Raw genomic sequence first — 25,518 nt, forward strand, 5'->3', positions numbered from 1 at the left:
AAACTTACTGGCAGATATATTGCTGGCAAATTTGTAATGCCAGACCTGGCCCTAGCTGGTGATTTGCTGGCTAGGCTGGTCAAATACTGGCTGGGTGTCAATCCTAGCTGTGAATACCAGTCCCTTCTTCTGTGTTGATTCTGAGCGAGGGAGAGAGGGAGGAGTCCCTGCCCTATGAGCTGATAGGAAGGAAGAAAGGCCTGCAGAGGAGGTGCTGGGACAGTGAAGCAGGGAGAGTGAGATCCCAGATATTACTGTGTGTGGAAAGTCAGTGGGAACCCCAGTGGCAGGAAAGTGCGCTCTGTTTAGGGTGCGGAAGGAAAGGAAGTCCTTGTCAGGCCTCTAAAGAACAAAATGTGCATGGACATGGAAAGCCAAAAGTAATCCTTCTCAGGACTCTGAAAAAACTGCCACATAAGTGGGGATCCCCCGGCAGCTCAGAGACCAAACACTGCAATATTATTTGAAGTAACTCCTGGCTGGCAGGCTGTATGTATGCAATTACAGTGTCCTGCAAATAAACCTATCAGCCTTATCTCTGTGTGTGAATGCGGAACAGAGAATTGCCCAGGGTGGCATATTACAGCCCAGTCTATCCAGACCCTGGGTGGAGGCAGGCCAAACTATAGTGTATACAGGACTCCTGTAGCACCAAAATGCTAAAAATCAGTTCAGGATTTACTTTAGTAGCAGAGTGTATATTATTTACACAGATCAGCAATAACAGAAAAAACAAACCTATACCCCATTATTCATAGCTTGTACAATAAGAGTTAGCATTTGAAAACTGATAGGGTATTCAATTCAGCAATAAAACCTAGACAACAGTACATTGGTCCTTTAGTCAACCCTGTTCCAAATGTTTGTTGGTGAAATATTGCTTTAGTATTTTCATTCAAGTCTCCCAGTTCAGCTTGTACAATGTACCTGATTTTGATCCAATCAAAAGATACTATAATTACAGGTTAAGCTGGCAATACACGCACCGATAATATCGTACGAAACCTCGTTTCGTACGATATTCGGTGCGTGTATGGCATGTCGGCGAGTCGACCGATATCGCAGGAAGCTGCTGATATCGGTCGACTCGCCGATCAGACCGGTTAAAAAATTTTGATCGGGCGCCATAGAAGGCGCCTGACCAAAATCTGCCATCAGGGCTGAATCGGCAGAAGGAGGTAGAAATCCTATTGTTTCTACCTCCTTATCTGCTTTTTTGAGCCCTGAACGGTGTGTGGCGGATCTGACGATGTTTCGTCAGATCGCCACGTGTGTGGCCACCTTTACTCATACAAAGAATATTACAATAATGTAAATAAAATCTTGTTGCAAAATGCAAATTAATTACAAACTGTCACTATAATGCAGATTAATTAAACTCATAATTTTCCCTGTGAACCTCTTCTCACAGTGCTAACACAGCACAAATACCAATTGCAGCATTACAGTAGGCTAGATACTTTTTAAATAGTCCCTCCTGTATTAATTCATTTGCATCATATTATGAGCAGCAACCTCATAGTTAATTATGTTTAGTTACAACTGTAGATATCAGATGATAAAAGAGAGCTTGCACACAAAAGCATAATACAGAAATTATTAGAGCTACAGTACAGGTATGGGATCCCTTATCCAGAAACCCCTTATCCAGAAATTTCTGAATTACGGAAAGGACATCTCCCATAGACACCATTATAAGCAAATAATTCTAATTTTTAAAAATGATTTTCTTTTTCTTTGTAATAATAAAACAGTCCCTTGCACTTGATCTCAACTAAGATATAAAACAATCCTATTGGGTTTATTCGATAATTAAATGATTTTTAGCAGACTTAAGTCATAGGGGCACATTTACTAACCCACGAACGGGCCGAATGCGTCCGATTGCGTTTTTTTCATAATGATCGGTATTTTGCGTTTTTTTCGGAAAATTGACGCGACTTTTTCGTTACTAATACGATTTTTGCGAAAAAACACGAGTTTTTCGTAGCCATTCCGAAAGTTGCGCAAAATCTGGCGATTTTTTTCGTAGCGTTAAAACTTGCGCAAAAAGTTGCGATTTTTCGTAGCGTTAAAACTTGCGCAAAAAGTTGCGATTTTTTTTTGTAGCGTTAAAACTTGCGCAAAAAGTTGCGATTTTTCGTAGCGTTAAAACTTGCGCAAGAAAGTTGCGATATTTTGCCCTGGGAGAGCACAGAGTGCTAGAGAGGTGCTGTATAAAAGTTTATTTGCAAAAAACCCCCCCAAAAATAATAAAAATCTAAGTAAGAAAAAAAAAGAAGTGCTAGAGATAATAAAATGGGGGGGGGGGGGCATTTAAGAATATTTAGCCAAATACTTAGGGGTCTGTTTGCTAAAGTGGCTTAAATTAAGTGGGAGATTTTACACACAGAATAAATGGCAAATATGTTATGGGCACTTTATTAAATTGCAATTATTCTGGCAACAAAAAATTGGATTGGCAGTTATCTCACTCGCCAGAAAATACGCTACGTACTAATTAGCGCAAGTTTTACTATTCAGCAAAATGGGCTAAAGGCAAAATTGATGCCAGAATATTTGCAAACATTTAACCCATATAGCATATTGATGCTGTTACTGATAAATGTAAGAGTGTAGGGGAAACTACATGAAAGTATAGAATACCATATCAAGGAAGGATAAATAATGACACATTACTCAGTTCAAATGTATAAAACTAAAAACTTTTATTTAAAATAAAAAAAGGGGGGGGGGGGAAAACTTAGGGCTTGCTGCCCTTGAGTTCCCTCATGTCCTGCTGCAGCTCGGCCACCTGGGCCTTCAGAGTTTCCAGGTCCTCCTGCATTGACCGAAGTGTGGGGTGAGTCCTCCCAGGTGTTGTTTGGGTCCCCACATCTTCGGTCTGGCGTGATGTACCCTCATCAGCAGGAGGACCTGGTGCCCAGCGCTTGGCCTGGGGAGAGTGTTGGGCCTGGGGGGAGAACTCAAGGGCGGGGGGGGAAAGTGGGGGGAAACTGGGGGAGAAATCAAGGGGGGGAGTGTCTGGGGCCTCGGGGGACCCTGGGGCCTCGGGGGCCATTTGTCGGGCCTCGGGGGCCATTTGTCGGGCCTCGGGGGCCGCAGGTCGGGCCTCGGGGGCCGCAGGTCGGGCCTCGGGGGCCATTTGTCGGGCCTCGGGGGCCGCAGGTCGGGCCTCGGGGGCCATTTGTCGGGCCTCGGGGGCTGCAGGTCGGGCCTCGGGGGCCGGTAGAGGCTGGAGGGCCTGGGGTTGGGCCTGGGGAGGAGGCGCCAGCTGAAGTTCTGTAAAATAATATTGCAAGATGTTATTTTGTGTAATATATTATATATATATACATTCATACACCATCATAAATAACGGGGCCCCTCACAACAACATTTTTTGGGCCCCCCTCCTCCCACGCCCCCAATGGCCCCTCCCCCTGTGAACCCTCACATCAATACAAAGGACACACAGACATTGTTAGCCAGGGCCCCCTAAAACATTCGTGGCCCTTCCCCAAATGACTCACACTATGGGCCGCTCCCTGCTGCTTCCCCCATGCTTTAAACTTATTTATGCATATGTATTTGAAAATAGATGTGTATATATATATATATATATATATATATATACAATAGGAAGTGCTGGGAAGCTGCACACCATAAGGAACAATAATACCTGGGTGCCTGTGGCAAAACAAAATCTAGACAGGCATGGGGTGCCGGCACACACAGGATTTTGACAAGGAGTCACAAAGATGTGAAATAATATTCAGAGGTTTATTGTGAGCAACGTTTCAGTTCCTCACTGGCATTATGGTTGGACGTGATGGACGTATGTCTTTTTTCAACCCAACTTACTATGTTACTTTCATCATCCCTGACATTTCTTACATTTGTACCTTTAGTTCAAATTACTTGCTAAATCTTTTACTGAACGTATACTGTAAAAGCATAATAAAGTACAATAATTACCTTCCGCAATTTCAGCGACCAGTTCTGGGCTCCTGCGCTTAAGGTCGGACCACAGCCGCCGGAGCTGGTGGGGGCCCACATCAAGGGCAAACCTGCCGAGCAAACCCTCTCTTAGCTCGGCCAGGATTGCCCTCTTCCTCTCGTGGACCCCTAAGTCCCCCGGAGGTGGGTGGTCATATCCTGCACGCAGGAGCACGCTGATAATATAGCACCTCTCCCCTGGTAGCAAGTCAGAAACCCCAGGCATGTCCTCTCAGTTTGGCTGAATGACACAAAATGGCCCCAAGTCGCACATGTCACGAGATTACAAAATCGCCACAAAATGTCCGCAATTCGCGAGATTACAAAATCGCGGAAAAAAAATATCGCCAAAATATACATAGTAATGTATTTTGCGCGAAAAAAATATTCGCCGCTACAGTACAGTATATTTTGGCGACAACATATTCACCGCTATAGTACTGTATATTAGTAGCGAAATTCCATACATGCCAAGACTTTAGTAAAATTGAGTAAAAAGACACATACTTGAATAAATAACACTGTCAGTCCATATTTTATTGCAAAAAAATCATTTACTGTACTTTTGTATAATTTTTCGCCTGCCTGTAGTAGGTGTTAATTTTCGCATAGCCAAATGCGATATTTAGCGCGCAAAAGCTATAGTGAATCATGCGATAGTATTCTTTTCAGTGCGGAAATTAACGCATGCGCTAAAACTTGTGCGAGAAATAACCATGCGAAAATGGCGATTTTTCGCACGCGATAATTCTATGGTGAATCGCGCGCAAATTATTTTGCGTTTTTTACTAAAGTAAAGTGCGATAATTTTTATCGCACTTTACTTTAGTGAATCAGGCCCTTTAAGTTTTAACGCTACGAAAAAGGCGCAACTTTTCGCGCAAGTTTTAATGCTACGAAAAAATCGCCAGATTTTGCACTACTTTCGGAATGGCTACGATAAATTAGCGTTTTTTCGCGCAAATCGTATTGGTAACGAAAAAGTCGCGATAATTTCCGAAAAGTCGTAAAGGCGCCGAAAAAATCACAAAAAATACGAAAAAGTCGCAAAATGTTCGTTTTCCAATCGGAATTTTTCCAATTCGGATTCGAATTCGTGTCTTAGTAAATCAGCTCCATAGAGATCAAAATTACGGAAAGATTACTTTTTCTCTTATGTATTTTATTAAATATAGCGGCTTGTATTCAAAGTAGATGAAATAGTAGTTGAAATCCTTGAAACAGATGGATCATACATTTATATCTGAAATATTTTGGATAAAATGAGTTTCTGCTCACAATTGCTCTTTCAGGCTTATGCTGTACTAACTATCTTGCACTCATAGAGGGTGCTGTGAGAGTATTTAGATTATCTCTTAATACAGTCACAGGATTTCATTTCCGGTTTCCACTAAGGTTTTCCAATAAGATTTACCTTACTGTTCAGGCTTCTTCTTACTTGAGGCACCCTGCTTTAGGCCCTTCAGTACATTTACCATATTGATTCAAGCACAAGAAAAGGGATACCCCCTGGGGATAGCTACTGCTCTTCTTCACTGAAAAACGCACCCGGGGTAGTAGTTTAGTGAGCGCCAGAATATTTTTCGGGAAATGGAAAGGCCTATTTTGGGCTCTGAGATAAGCAAAAATAATTACTGGAAGGTTCCAAACAACTGGCACCTCCCTCCAGTGATTAACACTTTCGGTCTTTTCCAGCATTTTGTGGAGAGGAGCGGATTGTACATCACATGTGACAGTGGCCTTAAGGTATATTTTTAACATTAGAAACTATGGGATCCCCTTCAGTTTTATAGGCTAGGGCAGGGGTTCCCAACATTTTTTTCCCATGAGCAACATGTTGGGGAGCAATGCAAGCTTGAAAAATTTCCTTGGAGATGACCAGTAAGAGCTGTGATTGGTTATTTGATAGAAAAAAACACACATATAAACCTTGAACACTAGAAAAAAACATACCAGGGTGGAATTGCAATTAAAAACCCCTACGTTTCGGCTCAAATGCCTTTGTCAAGGGATCGCTTGTTTGAGCCGAAACATTGGGGTATTTTCCCATCCAGATTATCTGCCTTTACCTTTTTTCTGCTTATTGTTGGATGGTATGTATTTGTTTGGTCACTGATGGATATTGTGTACTTATTTTCTATTTCATGAAATTATTTTAAAGGGTAAGTATATCTTAGCCTAGTGCTCGCCATCATTCTGCACCACTGGTGGGTTCACCCATGACTAGAACCATACTTAGGCTAAAAATACAGATTTAAATATTTTTAATTAATAGTTCCAGGCATTCTTACATGATTGTGAGCCACACCAGGTTGGCGAGCAATAGAGGGTGGAGGATAAAAACTGACACAGAAGGAGTTAAGAAATAAAAGTGTAACCATTTCTTGAAACACTCCCTTAGAATAGGATCACACTCCCTTAGACCAGAGGGCCATACACTCTTTGCCATATAAGAGTTAGTAATTCATTAAAGTTATAGTCTTTTGCCTTCTGGGAATTAGTGCACCCAGCTTATAGAACAGATATATAACAAACAAAAAACCACATAACAAGAACTGACAGCTCAGACACAAATGATCAGAGGGTATGTGCTGTGACTATGAATTCCAGCAGGTTGTAACATCCAGAACAATACTTTGATTGTCATAATTTATTTAAAAATTCACGAACATTTAATAATAATGGAAAGAAAGGTACTGCTACTGAACACATATGCAGGCCAATGGTGACATCTATGGCCCTATGTTGGCATTGCAGGATGCACTGAACTGTCATTATGCTGTAAAAAGCTTCAATGCATCAATTGTGTTATGCCCAAAAATGCGAGATTTTACCCATCAATTACGTTTAGGACAGAGATTAGCATATTGCATTATGTAAACAATTTATTAAACATAGCTTTTTTGGCATGCCTTGCATTATGAACTTGCGAAAACACAGCTTCCATAAAGCGTTTACACTGAAATGTCACTATGGCTTTCAGGTGGTTAATTTAAATATCATACATAATACATATACATACATAAGTGAGGCTAAATGGGGATGATTAACATGTGAGACTTTTTATAAAGGGTAATGCAATAGTTAGCTTGTATCTTTAATAAAGCTTCTCTCTTATCAACTTATCATCTACTGTTCTGCCGTATAAGACCTAAAAAGCTAACAACTATATCAATGTTTTTATGAACTTTCTGCCTGCCCCCTAAGCAGCAACTTTTTGTTATGGTTATTTATATAGATATCATGCTTTTCTTTCACTTGAAATCCAAAAAGAAATGTCCTGTCTATTATGAAATGTGTATAAATTTATAATACAGGTATAGGATCCCTTATTCGGAAACCCATTATCCAGAAAGTTACGAATTACGGAAACCATCTCCCATAGACTCCATTATAAGCAAATAATTCCAATTTTTATAAATGATTTCCTTTTTCTCTGAAATAATAAAACAGAACCTTGTACTTGATTCCAACTAAGATATAATTAATCCTTATTGGAGGCAAAACAATCCTATTGGGTTTAAATGATGTTTAAATGATTTTTTAATAGACTTAAGGTATGAAGATCTAAATTACGGAAAGATCCCTTATCCAGAAAGCCCCAGGTCCCGAGCATTCTGGATAACAGGTCCTATACCTGTACATGAATCATATTAAATATGTTTTAGTTTTTTATTGTCCTAGTGTTTTGGTTTTCCTTGAGAATGGAAGCTACTACAGCAAACTCCTCATCCACCTATATGCCATTTAGTTATAACAAAGAAACAATAGTCAAGTATCTCACCCTTTATCATTGTGTCTGTGGTACAAGTTTTGTTTTTGTAGTGCCACAACATCATACTGGGAACCTATCAGTGTCCTGGTGAATTTAGCTACAGGGTCATGAGTAGGATGAGACACCATGGAAAATCAATGTGAGGATGATGGTGATGCCTCAAAGGAGAGTCTACACCAGTAAGTGTAAAACTGCAATACCACGTAGAATGAATAACTTCAAAACAGATAAAGAGTTAATTTAAGTTTCCCTGGGGGGAGATGTATTTCTGTCACATGGCTCACTGAAACTTGTGTATTATAATACTTAAAGTACCCCCGTTGAAAAATATGAGGATATTAGATTTCACTGCGGTGTTCTATGACCTATATGAAAGTACATCAGCCTTTGGTCTTGTGCTTTTATATGGTCATGGAACTCCTTGGTGACATATAATATCCCTTTCTTTTACAAAAGGGGGTACTCTATAAACTATACATTCATGATATATAACATAAAAGGCATTTACCGGTACTTACTGTAATTTATTGAATGCATCACATACCCATTCATTTGCATCAGATTTCTGGTCCAATGGAGGCAAGGGGTTAAGGAATCTCCTTCCTTCTAATTTATAAAGAGCACCAATGTTCCTTATCCCCCCTGACAGAATAAAAAAAGAAAAAAAAGTCTATGAATGAATACCTTCTATTCTTGTTCCACACGTTCAATCCCCTCCCTGTCGTGAAGACATTTTGACACTCTTGGATTCAGTACAATTATTTCTTTGTTCTTGCACAAGGCATTTTCTATGGCTAATAAAGATTAGCCTCTGTTGTAAAATACCTTGATTTAACTCAGCTTATCTGAGAATTGTAATTCTATCTGACTCAGCACTCTATCTTATGAAGCTGATAAAAGAGCAGAATAAAAATGTCTCATGAATTGTAAAACCCAAAAGGATCATTCATGTTGAATTAAAGAGCATACTGAATTCTTATCATTAATATTTTTATTTTTTAATATTCGATGTATGATTTTGCTGGATGGTATTAATTAGCAGGGAGGTGCCATGAACTAGGACTTCCTTCTATTTCTTGCAAAACCAAAATAGAGCCTTGTTAACATAAATAGAGTAAATGAAACATCCTTTCCCTAGTGGCAAAGGGTGTGAATGTTGCATATTATGCCAGTCTTTAAAAGCCCTGCTCCCTCAAATTAGCATTTTAGAAATGCTTACAAAAGCAGTTAAACATTGCTTGATTGCTCCAGTGTAGCATAACTTCCACTAATGACATATTCATTGTGTAACGCTGTGCTGAAATCTGTGTAGCCTCCCGGTAGGTATAATTCAGTAGTCTCCCATAATTAATGGGGATGGCCGAAGGAATTCTTCTGTTGTGGAACTACAAAGGCTTCTAGCACAGTTCTTACCAATACATGATTAATAGAGAATGTTGGAGTATGCTTAAGGCAGAATATGTTTATTGAATACAAATAGCAACGTATCCTCCACATCATATAATATTTTAAAATGATCCTTTTTCTCCCCCACATAAAAGCCCAGTAGTTTTCCATCCTGGAAACCCAGTAGGGTACTGTAGTAACTGTACTGTATTGCCAGTGGTCTTATCCCATGCCAATGCAATAACACTAAAGCAGTTTCATTTTATACCCAGCTGAAACTAAATACTTTGTACTGCTTAGTCCATTGTAAGCAAGCTGAATGAGAATGTAAGATTCCACCTTGGTTCCTGTTACGCCTAGATAGGTTTGTCATATTAATTTTAAGGCGCCTCTATTGTTCTCTTTTCCGCTTTGTCAAGCTCTAAATTAAAATTAAACTGTCTCTGTCTGAGGTTTGTGTTTTTGATACATATAATTTTGGTCATTAAAATAATGAAAGTACAGAATGTTGACAAAATAAAATCCATTTAGCCCAATGTATTGAGAAGCTAAGTCTCTAATTTAATGGATATATGGGAGTTATTCATAAAGCTCAAGTAAAATCAGACTAGATAGCTTTAGTCTAAAAAACTAAGCAGTAAAAAATTAGATTCATAAATTTGTTGAGTTGTGATGGGAGTGAATTGAAGCTCAAATGGTTCTTATCTGTCAAACCACTATACTTGGGGTCTTGTCCTTAGGCCGCTTTTTGTGTTGCTAAACAGCATTGGAACACAGGTTTTCAGACTTTTTCAATTCAATTTTCCCTTTGTGTTCAGCAATTTGGTCAAAGACGCCTTAGCTCATAACATTACCTCATAACACCAGTGTGCCATTAGGTATAATAAACCAAAGGAGATATGTGCAAAATCGTGTGTGCCAAAATGCCTGAAATTGCCCTTCTTTTCTAAAATGTGTAAATAGCTGCAAGAATATCACTAAAAGCGTCTGTGAAAATGCATGATTGCACACTTTTGCTGCCAGGCTATTGGTGATTTAAATTAAGTTGCAATGGAAGAACATTTTAGGGGATTTATATGCCCACAAGTATATACAGGCGACAAAACACCCCTTGTGTCTGCCATTACACAGCGGTTGCTATTAGTTTGTTCAAAATACCTATTAGACCATTGTCTCTATAGACATTATAATTTGATTGTACTTAGAAATTGTTTTACAAAATCAATCCTGACACTCATGGGCTCATAGTTCAAGACCCCTGGGCACTGTTACAAAATAGGTTGCAGTCCCCCCTCACGTTTGCCAAATAGGTAATAAATTCTTGTCAGTTACTTACAGACTTGAAGGCTGATTTTTTTTTTAAAAAAAAGTTGACAACCCCATTCCCTCCCAGTGCTGGCATTGATTTGAATCTACAGCCCCCATTATCCCCAAACACCTATGTACACTTGGCCACTAGTTTCTTATTGCTTCCCTTTCTATAAACCTGTATTTCTCATACTGTACATGTGGGATTGTGCATTAGTTCCCTTCAGATTTTATTTTCTTCTGTGGTGAAAAATCAAAATATATAGCACCCTTTAGGGTGAAGACACATGGAGCTACGAGTAGCAGCTGCTTGTCACGGCTACAGAGATAGGCAATGCTGATCATTTACTGATAACTGTCTCTATGTGTGTTTTTGCAGAGGCAATTCTCAGTATTAACTATGGCAGGGTATTTTCTGCAGTAGCTGCTGCTAGTTAAATTCCAAGGCCCAGTAGCAGCCATGACCCTCTGAAACTGATCACAAGTGACTGATACACACACTCCAAGAAATCCATAAGGTTTTACAATGATTCTAACTATTGTAAAAGAGTGAATGTCCAGAAAATGTCCACAACAGGAGGAGAAAAGAGGAAAGTAAAATAAAAAACAAAAGCAACTTTCAAAATACTGCTAGAAATATGGCTCAAAGTCAACTCTTGTTTCTAGTCCTGTATTACAAAATGATCTGGGTACAAAACTAAAGTTTTCCCAGTTGGAGGGGACTGGTACAGCAGAAAGCACTGTGTCTTTAAGAGCTGTGCCTAACCCTCCCCCTGACTCTCTTATTGTGGAACATACTACCAGGCTGGGGAAAGCAGCATGTAATAAGTGTACTCGGTGTGTGTGTGCCAGTCTGTGCTGTGTCACTGTGCTCTCTGCAGGTGCAGCAAAAGCAGCAGAGTAACCATCCTGAGTACCTGGGGCACAGGAAGGGGCCACATCCCAGAAGAGCTTGGGGCGATCACACAGTGAACAGAAAAGCACAACAGGCTGGCTGGCAACTGAGCAGGGCAGAATCTTTCAGGGAACTGGAGACATGGCAGGAGAAAATCAGCTACAGAACTCATGCAAAAGCAGTCAGGGGCAGGATCCGACAGTACCCACACAGCACATTCCCAATGACACCACTACAAGCCCAGAAAGCCCAACGGAAAAAGTAACTCTAAAAAAAGAAATTGGACTCATCAGTGCGTGTGCCATCATTATAGGTAAGTAAAGCCAACAAGAAGTCATTAGTTCTTTATTTATAGTGATGCTAGTTGGCTAGAGGTCTGCAAAACAGGTCATAACACAGCTTTGGAACAATAATGTTAAGCCAAATATAATATAGATGCAATAAAAAGTAATGCAATTCATAAGCTTACTAGCTGCTTATGAATCGAGCATTCCTTCAATTCCTTCTAAGAATTTTAAATTACATTTTATAGTTATTAATATATATCAATACAGATTTGAAAACATATCTGGAGAGTAATATACAGTATATATATATATATATATATATATATATATATATATAAATATAAAGAAAAAGTTGGCACATCTCAAGACAAAATTTGTAAAGTACTTTGAAGGCAGGGTTATGAAAGCAAAGTTTGGATGCCATTGACTAAAGTACATTTTTTGACAGTGATGAGTTGTGCAATAGTTTTCTTCTTTCTGTCTCTGAGCACCCAGTCATTTATTAATTTTATTCATTATATATATATATGTTTACACATTTACACAGAATGCCTTGATAAAGGTTAAGGTACTGAATACATTTTTTTGAATGCTACTCTGAGAATGACATAGAGTATATAGCAGTTTCCTTTCTTACAATTATGGGTATAAGGGAAATTTTAAGCAAAAACAATTATTTTTTTGAAAATCTTCCTTGTAAGGGGTGACGTTGTGACCTGTTTTTAGTAAGAGAAGCAAACATACTAATTGTTAGGGGGGTTAGTTAACCCATAGTGATTTGTTATGGATATTTTTGTTAGTATAATTGGAAATATTGGCACATATATAATTTACAAGTGAACATTTGCAAAAAACAAATATCAGGGCGGAAGTAGGGGTAGGTATCAGAGACAGCTGGCTAGGGTACAAGAGGTAAGTAAATGAACTGCCGCCGCAGGGGTTATGTGAGTATGTGAGTGATGGGGGCTTCAAGCGGCAATGGGGAGCAAGAACAGGGGGTGCGGAACTGAGAAAAGTGGAAGATGAGAGAGTTAAGCAGAGAGTCCTGGCCAAGTATCAAAACCTTGGGCACAAGTACTTTTTGGCCCAGGTCTGACACATGTATAATTACTGAAATTTAAATAGAACCTTTTCTTGCTAAATTTTCTTTGATTTTAATTTTATCTTAAACTGACAAATATTACACTGTTACAGAGATTTTGTAATACTTTATAAATTAATCACCACTTCCAGGCTTTTATGTATGGGGCGACTTGGGGCGCTATATAATTTTTTAACATAATCTAATAAGACAATGTGAAGTCCATACTTCCAGTGATAATAGAAATAAGAGAAACTTATCAAACAGATAAATTGTCAATTGGCAATTGTCAATTTTTTTATTCACCTGATTCATACCAAGTTATAGTTTCTCTATGTGGAGAATAAAGGCTATATTTTACTTTGTAATGCAACAATGTATACCCTTATATAAACTCTACTAGCACAACACTGTCAGCATGGCTAGCTGAGTCTGTGGCAGAGTTGTTAGTTATGAGGTTTTATGAAGAAAATATGTGGTGTACATTCTGGGGGAATACAATTCACAGACAAAGGGTGTAGTTCAGTCTATCATATTTTAGAATGTTCTTATTTCCCTTCTTCATTTGCCTCCTTCCAGGTTTCAGATGGTGGTCACTGACCCCAGCAGCCAAAAAAACTAATACTCTTTGAGGCTAAAAATGTATAATTTTCATTTTAATATTCATAATCCAGTTTCCTTATTCAAACCATTGGAAGGTTGCTAGGGTAAATTGGATTCCAGCGACCAGATAGCCGAAATTACAAACTGGAGAGCTACTGAACAAACAACTAAGAAAAAAGTAAGACCAACTGTATCCCTGTCTACATCATACCAAATTTCAGTGTAAATGTGAACTACCTTAGTAGTTCTTGCCTTGATTTCCACTGCTGATATGTAAACATCTTTATCAGACAATAAGATGATAAATTCTCTGTGAGGTTTGCTTTATGTAAGCCAGAAAAATATGTCTGACCCAGAGTTGTTACTGCAGCTACAGTTAATTTTCCTGGAAAAGACTAGTATTTGTAATGTTTTCATTCATTTGCAGTAGAACAAAATGAGTACATTGTTGTCAATCTTTCTATATCTGTTGTCCTCCACCTAGCTCTGGAACTCCCTCTAATACTCAAGGGGTTAATAACTCTCCCAGAGGCAAAAGGAAGTATTGAAAAGGATAGGAAATGTACTTCTGTATAAAAGAGATGACTTTTCCTCTTCTAGGTCAGTTTAATTACCTGTCAATGAATTAACATGACTAAATGCTGAATGGGTTCTCTCTGTGAGTTCTAGCCATAAATTGTTCTCTTTAACAAGTCATTGCTCTTTTTGCTGGTAGAATTCAGGTACCTGCCCCCTCTGTTCACACATTTGAATAAAGATGTGTGGGAAATAATTGGCGGATGTGGATTAGGACTTGGACATCACGTCCTGAAAGTGTATTCTTCCTCCAGCATCACATAAATCTGCTTGGCTGATTGTTCAGTGGTTCCTTTGGATTGCTATATGCTGAGGAGACTTGAGTTGTGAAAGAATTTTGAACTGAGGCTGGTGCTAGATGTTCCAGTCTAAACCATGGCTTTATTTCTGCTGGTTCCCAGCATATTAAGGCTACTGTATAGCCAGCGTACTGTATTACGGTTTATACACTTGGTTTATAACTTATATACTTTTTATAATGTTAATAAATCTAAACTACCACAGTTGGTACCTTTAATTAAAAAAATCCATTTTAAAATTGGGCCCCTGACTACTATGTCCTACTACTGTACTACTGACTTCTTTTTCACTTCCTGCGCTGGATTAAAAAATGATTTGGTGTAATTTTCCATCATGCACAAGAATTGCAATTTACCTCCAAGGAATACTCCTCCTCACCCATCTTGAATAATATGTGTTTTAGTTTGTGTGATGTTAGTTGTCATGTGCGTCATGGCATAATACTGGGTACAGTTTTTGATGTACACTTGAAGGTAGTACAAACATGGAGTCAAATAATCCTACACATGTGGAATTTTTCAGGATTCATTAAGGTCTGGCATGGTGCCGAGAGACTGGCGTTTTGCTAATCTGGTGCCATTATTCAAAAAGTGATCCCATTCTCAGCCTGAAAAGTATAGGCCTGTTAGTCTGACATCAGTGGTAGGAAAGCATTTGGAAGGGGTAATAAGGGATAGGATAATTGAATAAATTCAAACAAGCATGGTTTTATGTGTAACAAACCTTGCCAAACTAATTTAATTGCCTTTTATGAGGAGGTGAGCAGGAACCTCCACACTGGATTGGCAGTGGATGTCATCTACTTGGACTTTGTTAAAGCATTTGATACAATACTGCACAGAAAGTTTATGATAAAATTGAGGAATATTTACCTGGAAAATAATATTTGAACTTGGATAGAGAACTGGCTGAAGGATAGATTACAAACAGTGGTGGTAAATGGAACATTTTCTAATTGAACTAATGTTGCTAGTGGATACTGCAGGGGATAGTCCTTTGTCCTTTGCTTTTTTTTTACTTGTTTGTTACTGATGTGTAGGTGGGCATTAAAACTATAAGTTCCATGTAGAATGCTGCCACTTTGCAGAGCAATTTGCCAAAATTGAAAAAACAAAATTATGCACTTTGGTAGAAATAATATAAATGGTTAGAAACTAAATGGTAGTGTGTTGGGGGGGATCCTTAATTGAGAAGGATCTGGGGATTTTTGTAGATAACAAGTTGTCTAATTCCAGGCAGTGTCATTCTGTGGCTACTAAAGCAAATAAAGTGCTGTCTTGTATAAAAAAGGTCACTGACTCAAGGGGTGAAAACATAATTTTGCCTCTTTATAGGTCTCTGGTAAGGCCTCACCTTGAGTATGCAGTGCAGTTTTGGGCTCTCCAGCTTATATAAATAAAATGGAGAGAGTGTGCTAGTCGTGGCCAAACTGCAGCCATTTAACTTCCACCTTATAACAAAGCAACCATTTGCCTTTACTTTTTACTGTATCTTTCCTTTTAAATTATTTTCTTGTATTTTTGAACTGTAACGCAAGTGGTAGTGCCACGCAAATGTTAATGATGAACAATGGAAGCCAAAGGCTAAATTGGAACTATTAGCCTCTAAAGGCTAAAGGAGCGAAATGATAAAAAAAAAAACACAAGAACTTATGCCTAGTGATTGGTGGACTTGATAGAAAGAGTTACAGCTGCCTGGTTATTCTCTATTAGAGACAGCAGCGTTATCAAGTGCAAAGATATGTAACTAAACTGGTTAAGAGGATGGAAGATTTACACTATGAAGTTAGGCAGTCACGGTTGGGGTTTTTTTCTCTGGAAAAAAAGGTGCTTGCGAGGGGACATTGTTACTCTGTACAAGAACATTAGAGGGGATTATAGGCAGATAGGAGATATTCTTTTTTTCCAATAAAAACAATCAGCGTACCAGAGGTCACCCCTTTAGATTAGAGGAACAAAGCTTCCATTTGAAGCAGCGTAGGTGGTTTTTCACGGTGAGGGCAGTGAGGTTGGGGAATGCCCTTCCTAGAGATGTTGTGATGGCAGATTCTGTTAATGTCTTAAAGAGGGGCCTGGATGAGTTCTTGTACAAGCATAGTATCCAAGGCTATTGTGATACTAATATCTACAGTTAGTATTAGTGGTTGTATATATAGTTTATGTATGTGAGTGTATAGATAGGTCGGTATGGGTCTACATATGTTCGCTGGGATTTGCTTGGAAGGGTTGATGGAATTTGGTCTTTTTTTCAATCCAACTTAACTATGTAACTATGTGTATGAGGCCTCAGGATAGTGTCTAGTTTTATAGCAGTTTTTTTAATTTCTTCTGGTAGCATATACTTAAAGGGCATCTATCACAGAAAATCTGTTGACCTTACCAGAGGTGCAAGCTTACCCCAGACTCCAGATGGGAGAATCAAATGTATTCTCTCATAAATGGCTGCCCCTACTGGGACTGGGATCTCAATGCAGAGGGCAGAGCACACTGTGGAAGCCTGTTTCTAAAAATATATGATTTATATGATATATGAAATTGATACCTGTATATGAAATATATGATTTTCCTCATCTGGAGTGAAATATGCCTTTTAAGTGCTTAGTAACTAGATTAGTTATGGTATACAATTTACAGCGTAGAAAAGTCCACACGTGGAGGACAAGCTTAATAATAAATAAGTAACAAACATACTAATAAATAAGTATAAATATACAGAGATTAAGTACCATGTCCTAAAAGACACAATAGGACGGAGGTCCCTGTCCCACAGAGCATGCAGTGGGTGGATAACACAGACTTAAATTAAAGGAAAAAGTGCATGAGGTTTGGGTATTGTCCCTTAAGTGTCAGGACTAGACCAGATAAGATATGTTCTAGTGCTGCAAAAGGTTTGATCTGACATTCTTTTTGAAAAGATTGAGTGTTACAAGGTAGAAAAACTTGGCAGTGGGTCTGGGCTGGGCTTCAAAATAGACCCCTGATTTCATGTACACAGGCCCAAACAAATGTTAGGATCTTAGTTAGGATCAAGTACAAGGTACTATTTTATTATTACAGAAAAAGGAAAAAAAGCTTTAAAATTCTAAATTATCTGATTAAAATCTATGTATATCTCTATGGGAGATAGCCTTCCTGTAATTTGGAACTGTCTGGATAATAAGTTTCTGGGTAATGGATTTCATACTTGTAGTATGTTTGTTTTCATGATAGTAAAAGAAAAAAGAGTTCAATATATCAGTATGACAAGTTTATTTCATTTTCCATTTTAAGCTGCAGAGAATTAGGTTAGTAGCATTTATTTGGAAATCTTTTCAGTTCTGCGTTGTATAATCCGTTTATAGCTTAGTCTGCAAAAAGCCCCATGGAATGTGGGATTTAAAGCACACAATGATTTTTCATGTTGTTACTTGTTAAGAATTTTAATGTACATTTTTTAAAATTAGACACGAGTCAGGCTTTGCTAAAGCTGCATTCTATAAATGACTAATTTGCAGTGGAAACCAGGTTACTCCATGATAGAGATTATAGGCCTCTATGTGATTTAGGCTTCAAAAAATGCTTGAACCTTAGAGTAGAAGGCAAAGCAGGCAAAAGGCTTAGTGTTCAAAAGTGCTGGGACTGATGTAAACTTTCACCTAGACTTGGAAAAGAACTTACAATATAGTAGCTAAATCTTAAGCAGTTAATTGCATGTTACATAATACAAACTGAGCGTGGAAAGATACTGATGGAGTAAGTGAGCTTTGAGCTCTGGTACATCTTGATGTTTGTTGACAGCCATGTTAAAGAGACTGAACTAATGAGTCAATCTAGCATTAGGCAATAGCCTAAAGTGGTGTCCTTATTAGGGCAGACATGGCCTTTTTGAAATGAGTTAAAGTTGGGCTTATGTAGAAAAGGTACATACTATTAACACAATGTAAATATCCAGAGATAAGTATGGATGCATTTTTTTGTTACACAGACATACCTGACTCCCCACTGACAAAAAATATGGTTTAGAAGCGAAATACATATAAATTAAATACACTAGAGTAGTAGCGAGAACGTTTTCACATATAATATAAATAGAAACATAAATACATTACAATGAAAAACAATAGTATCTCCTACTGTACTGATGTGCAAGTCAACAAAAAATTCCACCCACACCCACTCCCAACCCATGCGCAACTCGGCCCGGCAATCTACCTTTTGTGGATGTCGGCTCCAACCTGCCAAACGCATGGGTCTAGTGGGTCCCATAGGTTTTGGGCCAACCCATACTTCACTACTCTACTGGCCCCCTAAGCGTGATACAATATCCAAGATACAAGTGAATTGCCTGTTACATACATACATTACATCCAAAATACATGTGTATGACTTTCCAATTAAAAAATTATTGGTGAACTTTGTATAAAATACTTGTGAAAAAAAGCTTTAGTTCCTAGTTGTTGCTGTGTTCTGCAACCAAATACAATTGTAGAAATCCAAAAAATAGGACAAAAGCTTCAGCAGGTTTACTGCAAAACATTTATTGTGGGTAGTGTTACCACTACCCACAATAAATTTTTGCAGTAAACCTGCTGAAGCTTTTGTCCTATTTTTTGGATTTCGACTTTCCAGATAGCCATGTGTGAAATACTATTTGTGACAAATGGGATTCAGTTAGCTGGTCCACATGTATGTGGCTTCCTAGATAGCTGCATGTGAAATACTTTATTTCACAAATACCATATCACATATATGTACAGTATCTTGTATACTTAAATATCGCACATTGTTTAGCCTATTGGCACGAATAGAGGTTTTATTGCATTAGTTACATATTTGTTATTTTTATTGATAGTAAAAGAGAATCAAGTCCCAGAATCCATCACTTTACAGTGGAACAAGGTGAGGGAGGGGAAGCATGATATGGTGAGCCAAAGAGGGGCTGGGAAATGATTCTATTAATCTGTGGAGTTGCAAGTTCAGACATTGTTTATTCACTTTTTTTCTACATAATAAATGTGATTATTTTAAAAAGGGAACTATTTTTCATTTAATTTTAGTTTTTTGGACTTGCCATTAGGGGTACAGGGGGTACTGCAGTCAGGGCCTGTGACAGAGGAGGGGCACCAAAAAACATAAAAAGAGGGATTTATGGGTTGCAAATGTGGAGAAGCTTGCGGGGGTGTGGGCAAGGTTTGGGTGGATCACAGGTGGGGTTTTGGTATAGAAAGGCCTGATATACTGTGCGTGCATCAATCACAAGGTATCCCCTACCCCTCGAAACCACTGCCAGATTTATGAACAAGTATCCAGCGGTGGGTAGGAGTGGGGCTTTTTGGAAATGTTTTTTTCCCTAGGCATAGGCCCTTGAGTGCTTACCAACCCTTTAGATGTTGCTCCCAGTGGCCTCAAAGCAGGTGCTTGTTTTTGAATTTTTTATTAGGAGGCAAGTTTTGGTTGTATAAACACCCAGTGTAATTGGCAAACAGAGCCTTTTGTAGGCTTCCAACATAGGGGCTATCAAATAGCCAATTATAGGTCTCATTGGAACCTCCAGGAACTTTTTTCATGCTTGTGGTTGGGGAATCCTGGCCTATATGGTAAATATGAGATAAATGAGTAACTAGATTTTAATCAAATTAATTAGATTAGATACTTTTAATGCCAGTGACAGAATAATACATGTTTCCCAAAGTTTGCTTGTTTTTTATGTGTAGTACTTTTGCTTGGTAAGTTAACCTTATTCATCTCCTGCTGTGCTACATAATGCTATTACCAATTCAGTGGTGTTGTAAAGAACCTGCTGTTGAATTAGAGATACCGTCCTGGCATTCCTGTCTGTGGAAAGAGCTCATTTTTTAAATGCAATTAACATATTATAAGCTCTAAACCAAACATTTTCTCTGTCTCTGAGCTCACCTTCCATGGCTCCTATATAGGCATTTGCAAATCTCTAGGTGCTGAATTACCAGTACCACAACAATAAGCCAGAAACTTTGCAGTTTCTTTCTTTGTTGTAGTAATGCCAGCATGCTAAGGATCACAGCCCCCAAACTTACAGATACACAAACTGCAACACAGAAGCTTAGGTGCAGGTGAGCCACAAAGAAATCTGCCACATTTATAGTTATAGTGAGTGCATGCCAAGCTTTTGGCAGTGGGATGAGGCCCCCTCAGGTATGCAATGTCACATCATAAACAATGATCACAACATATTAAGGAAGAACATCAAGGTGCAAGCATTACTAGAAATAATTGTGTTTGGAGTGGACCATGTATTAAACTAAAGGCAAACGTAATTAAATCTTATCACTGCTAAAGGAGAAAGAAAGGTACAATCAATGGGGAGTGCCAAAATGTTAGGCACCCATCAGCTATTTTAATCGCTTACCTTTTACCTCGGGCTGGTGCTTGCTGCGAGTGAGTGATCCTCTACATTCTTCTGTCTCTGCGCCGCTTGCACATGTGCAGTAGAGTGAAAAGTGGAACTTTAACAAGAAACTCAGCATTTTTACCCTACCGCATGGAGACATAGGGAAGAGGATTGCTTGCTGGCAGCTACCCCGGGCTGGTACGGCTTTCTCCTAACAGGAGCACCAGCCTGGGGTATAAGGTAAGCGATTACAATCACTGGTGGGTGCCAAACATTTTGGCACCCCCCCCAGTGATTTAGAATTTCCTTTTCCTTTAAAGGGTTGCTTCACCTTTAAGTTATCTATTAGTATTTTATTGAATGGCCAGCTCTTAGCAACTTTTTAATTGGCCTTTATTTTTGATATTTTATCGTTTTTGAATTATTTGCGTTCCTCTCTTGTTTCTTTCTAGCTTTCAAAAGGGGTCACTGATCCCAGCAGCCAAAAAGCATGTGTTCATTGAAGCTAGAATATCATTGTTATTGTTACTTTTTATTACTTATCTTTCTAATTAGATGCACTGCATATTCCAGTCTCTCATCCAAACCACTGCCTGGTTGCTAGGGTAATTTGGACCCTAGCAGCAATTTAACTTCTAAGATTATAGAGTTTGCTGAATATAAAGCTCAATATTTATTGTTTCAGAATAGCCCTCTCTACAACACACTAAGGGTCCGATTCACTAAAGTCCGAAATAACGAGTGATATTTATAGCATGGGTTAAAAATATTATCGCTTCTTATATTTTCCGAGTTAATGACATATTTTCAAGCGCTATTTTAAACCATGCAATATATTTATGCGTTATTTCGTAGCATGCGATATTAACACATGCTATTACGCACGTAACAGTTACTTTCTTAAAACTACTGTTCTGAAAATTACCATTTCCCTGAAAACTGGAGGATGGATCACTCTAGGGCTATCACATACTTGAAAAAATTCAACTGCAAACTTTCTCGTCACCACAGACAATCACCAGCTGCAATTTTGTTTAGTAACGCCTACTCCTGGGAGGAGTTAAGTTTCACAGTAATTATGGCCACATTTTATGCTTTTAACGCTTTATATGTGTTTGTGAATTATGCGTTAGTATTATTTCTATTCGATAATTTTTGCTATAATGCGTCTTTGTTGCGCAATGACTTTGATGAATCGGTACTTAATTATTGAACACTTTTTAACTCAAAAAAAATATGCGATAAGCGTTAAGGACCTTTAGTGAATCGGCACACAGAGTTACTTTATACAGTAGCAGCTTTTCATGGCTACTAAACACCAGAAAATACCCTGCCATAAACAGAACCGAGAACTGTGTAGCTCTGTGTGTCTTCACCCTGAAAGTTCAATTAAACAAAAACAACAACAAACTACTACTTTTCTTCTGCTATTTTAATATTAATTAGTGCAGCCAAAATATTCAAGTTGAACTTACTAATAGTAATCAGTGTGGGTCTGCAGGATCCATGATCAATTTTTAGTCTAGTTCATATGGTACAAATGTAATGGGCCCTGAAGGGGTTTACATGGTAGGCTTAAAACAATGTAATACAACCCAGAATATATCATTAGGACTGCATGATTAATTGCACAGTGCTGAGCATATTGTAATTCTTTAGAGCTCATTTATAATTGCACCTACAGTTGCAGCCATGCAAAAATGCACCCAAATCTTGCAAGAATTGATGTAATTTATTAAACATACCTACATTTTAAAACACTCTTTAAACTTCGACATAGTTGTGCTCTGCATTGGTGGGTCTGTCTCCCACCTCCTATTCCGAATCCTGGAAAAGTGTGTCTCTTGACACAGGGGAACCCTGGCGCTCCCACAACGTTTACATTGGCAAGAATTCCAGGGTTCCCTCTGTGAACTGTATCAATCAGCACAGCAGACTTGCGCCTAATGAATCATACACAGGCGTCACATTGATGAGCAGTGGTAATGACACAATCCTGATTTTCAGCACAATGGCATCTGAATTGTAATACTATGCACTTTTTGACAGCTGCAATTGGGTCAGATGCAACTCCACATTTCTGTTGGAATTATGGGGGGAAATGCTGCATTTTGCACACTACACCTGTGGTCATAAATGATTCCTTTTCAATAGTATTTTTGAGCCTGGACATGGAGAGCCATAATATATATGGGTAATACAATAGAAATGTAAAAATTAGTAACCCATGATACAAACATCAAGACTTTTATTATATTACCCTGATAGCGCTGCTGTGCATGGAGAAATGTTCAACAGGTCAGTAAAAGGGACATGGAAGTAAAACTTTGAATATGACTTACATTAAAAAAAAACACAGTTATTATTCTCTTAGGCTTACAAAGCCTAAAAGTAAAGTAAGAACTGGGTTCTGATTTTCTTTAAAAAAATTTCCATGAAAGTACTTCATATAAAAATGCCTTTTCCTTCCCAGCTTGCATATATTTCAGACACTAAAGGGTTAGGTGACCGCACTTGCTTCGGCTGCCTTTTTGCAAGCCAATGTGTGAAAGTCTGCTTGCAGATCTGCATGCCAAGCAGGGAGCACTTAGGAAAAGGGACATCATTTCTCAGGGTGGTTGCCGGGGGGAAAATGAAGGGACTCTGAATGTGGCTGGGGTGTTAGTTTGACCTTGTGCCACTAAGCTAAAGGCTTTTGCTGGCTAATAAAGAGGTTCTGCTGAGTACGAATGAGATTTCCTTCTAGCAAGAAAACTTGGAGGCGATTACACAACTGCCCTGCAAAGGAGATACCCGCTCTTTGTTCTGAGCATGGTCGTAACTGCTTGACAAATGCACGTTCAGCCTGTGTTTGAAACTGGCCTTTCCATGTAAGTCATTTGCATGGGTTATGTTCAAGCAAGGAAACGCAACCTTTCTAGGATCTCTTTCCCAAAGCAGTTTGTGCATCTGTTTTTAATTTATGTTTAGTTCTAAGATTGTTATTACCTAACTGATATTTGGGTAATAAAAAGAATTTCCTGTATATCCAATACAGATAATGAAGTATGTGGGTGGAGATGGCCTTTGTGTTGGGTATTTCTGAGATACCTGTTTCTGCTTCCCTCATAAGGAGACAAAATGCTTTGTATAATTACAGAAAAATATGTTTTTAGAACAGTACAGTTCTGTATAACTAAAAGATTTCTATGAACTTTGGCATTAATATATGCCTTTTTTAGTACTTAGGTTAGGGTTGCCACCTCTGCCGGCTCTGTTAGCAGGGCAGGGGGCGGGAGTGACATCATGGGGGTCAGGGAGGAGGTGGGGCGTATTTACCACCTGCTTTACCACTTTTACTATCTTGTGTCCCCCTCGTCCCCTTGGTGGTATGGCTGCAAGGAAAGAAATTTTACTGCCCATGTGCTCTTTTGCTCAGTGGATCCAATATACGTAATATGAGCATTCTTAAATAAGAGCATATAGTACTGTTTAGCTCTTTAGAGTTAGAAAAAAAATATGTAATGACTATGGCAACAATTAAATGAAACCAAGAAACAATGTTGTTCTTGCAGTTCTGATCACAAATATTTTCAGGAGGTTGTTGAGCTGAAAACTGCACCCTAAGGCAAAGATATAATCTCTGGCAAGGAGAAAAAAGTGTGTGAATGATGGAGAGCACAGTGCAGCCATACCACCAAGGGGACGAGGGGGACACAAGATAGTAAAAGTGGTAAAGCAGGTGATAAATACTCAGATTGAATAAGAAACTGACAAGGGGAATATCCAAGTACGGAAATCCTAAGGGTGGGTTCTTGACAAATTAAAACCCTGAAAGAAGAAGAGCGCATCCAAAGATGAGCAGAACAACGAATGTGTAACAAGATGCCTGAAAAGATTTTGTGAAGAGATTAGGTACCCCTCAAAGATGCTGTGATTTATCTGCTTTCCCCAGAACAAGACTGTGCGATGGTAAGAATGGGGAAAAACTTAAGGCTCTTTCAACCAAAAATGAGCAGAGGATTATGTGTTTACAGGTAAAGGTTCTGAGATCAAATCCACTCTCCTTCTTTTCAGCCTATTAAAATATCTTGCTTTCTGAATGCTTGGTTACAGTGGCCTTAGTTATTTGTGAAGGACCACCTACCACCAAATGTGCCCATCCTATAGAATTGCTTCTGGTTTGTAAGCTGAATAACTACTTGCAATAAAGTGAGGTTCAAGGCCAAGATTTAACGAAAAACACAGCACCAAGTATATGAAGCAGACAAAAGAACAAGTATAAGTTCAGGCTGGAGTCAAATATCAGGCCATGGGTCAAAACCAGGTAGTCAGCATATGGGGGAACAAGGATAGGACAGGAACAGGATTACAGGATAGAGTAGCACAGATTCAGGAAACAGGATCATGCATCAGAACAGGAACAAGGACATGAAATACGGAGGCTTGGTCACAGCAATGAGATGAATGATCCAGCACAGGTTACTGGTGGTGGCAAACTTAAATTGCCTTTTAATTAAACTATTGCCTGCTGCAGGATTAAGGGCATGTGCCAGAGAACACAGACAGGAGAAAAGACAATGGCAGTATCAGCCAGTCCCAGCCCAGCCTCTTGTGGAGGACCAGTGACCAGTATACACCAGGTCCCTGGTTCTACACCTGCCAATTACAGTGACATTGTGGACTTTGATGGGATGGTGGTTAGGGGAGCTGCTTTATAAGATGAAGGTTGAAAATTTGCTTTCATTGTCATTCCATTTTCACTTTCATTTTCATTTTGTTACAGTGGCCTTGGGTATTCATGAAGGACCATCAGCCACTAGATTTTGCTTTCTAAGCACAGAGTTTCAATTGCTTTTACAATCAACCACAATTGAACTCATTCTTCAGAAAACAATGTTAGAGCAATGTTATTGAGAGATCAGCACCCTGGACAGTGGCCATATTAAAACAGAGCATGCCTGACTTCTGTCTTAAATATAACGATTGTTCTCCAAAATAT

At 38.7% G+C, this 25,518-nt stretch overlaps 1 protein-coding gene across 1 annotated transcript in view; it reads left to right on the forward strand.

The window, feature by feature from the left end:
• The first annotated feature begins 10,812 nt into the window (after positions 1 to 10,812).
• The window catches only part of slc7a10 (solute carrier family 7 (neutral amino acid transporter light chain, asc system), member 10), a 34,791-nt gene continuing 20,085 nt past the window's right edge, over positions 10,813 to 25,518 (forward strand). The window contains exon 1 of the mRNA XM_002935793.4: positions 10,813 to 11,655. Coding sequence (XP_002935839.2) covers positions 11,484 to 11,655 — 172 coding nt within the window. The 5' untranslated portion in view covers positions 10,813 to 11,483. The remainder of the gene's footprint in view (positions 11,656 to 25,518) is intronic.

This window comes from Xenopus tropicalis, chromosome 4 (assembly GCF_000004195.4).
Source record: "Xenopus tropicalis strain Nigerian chromosome 4, UCB_Xtro_10.0, whole genome shotgun sequence".
In the NCBI taxonomy this organism is placed as follows: Eukaryota; Metazoa; Chordata; class Amphibia; order Anura; family Pipidae; genus Xenopus; species Xenopus tropicalis.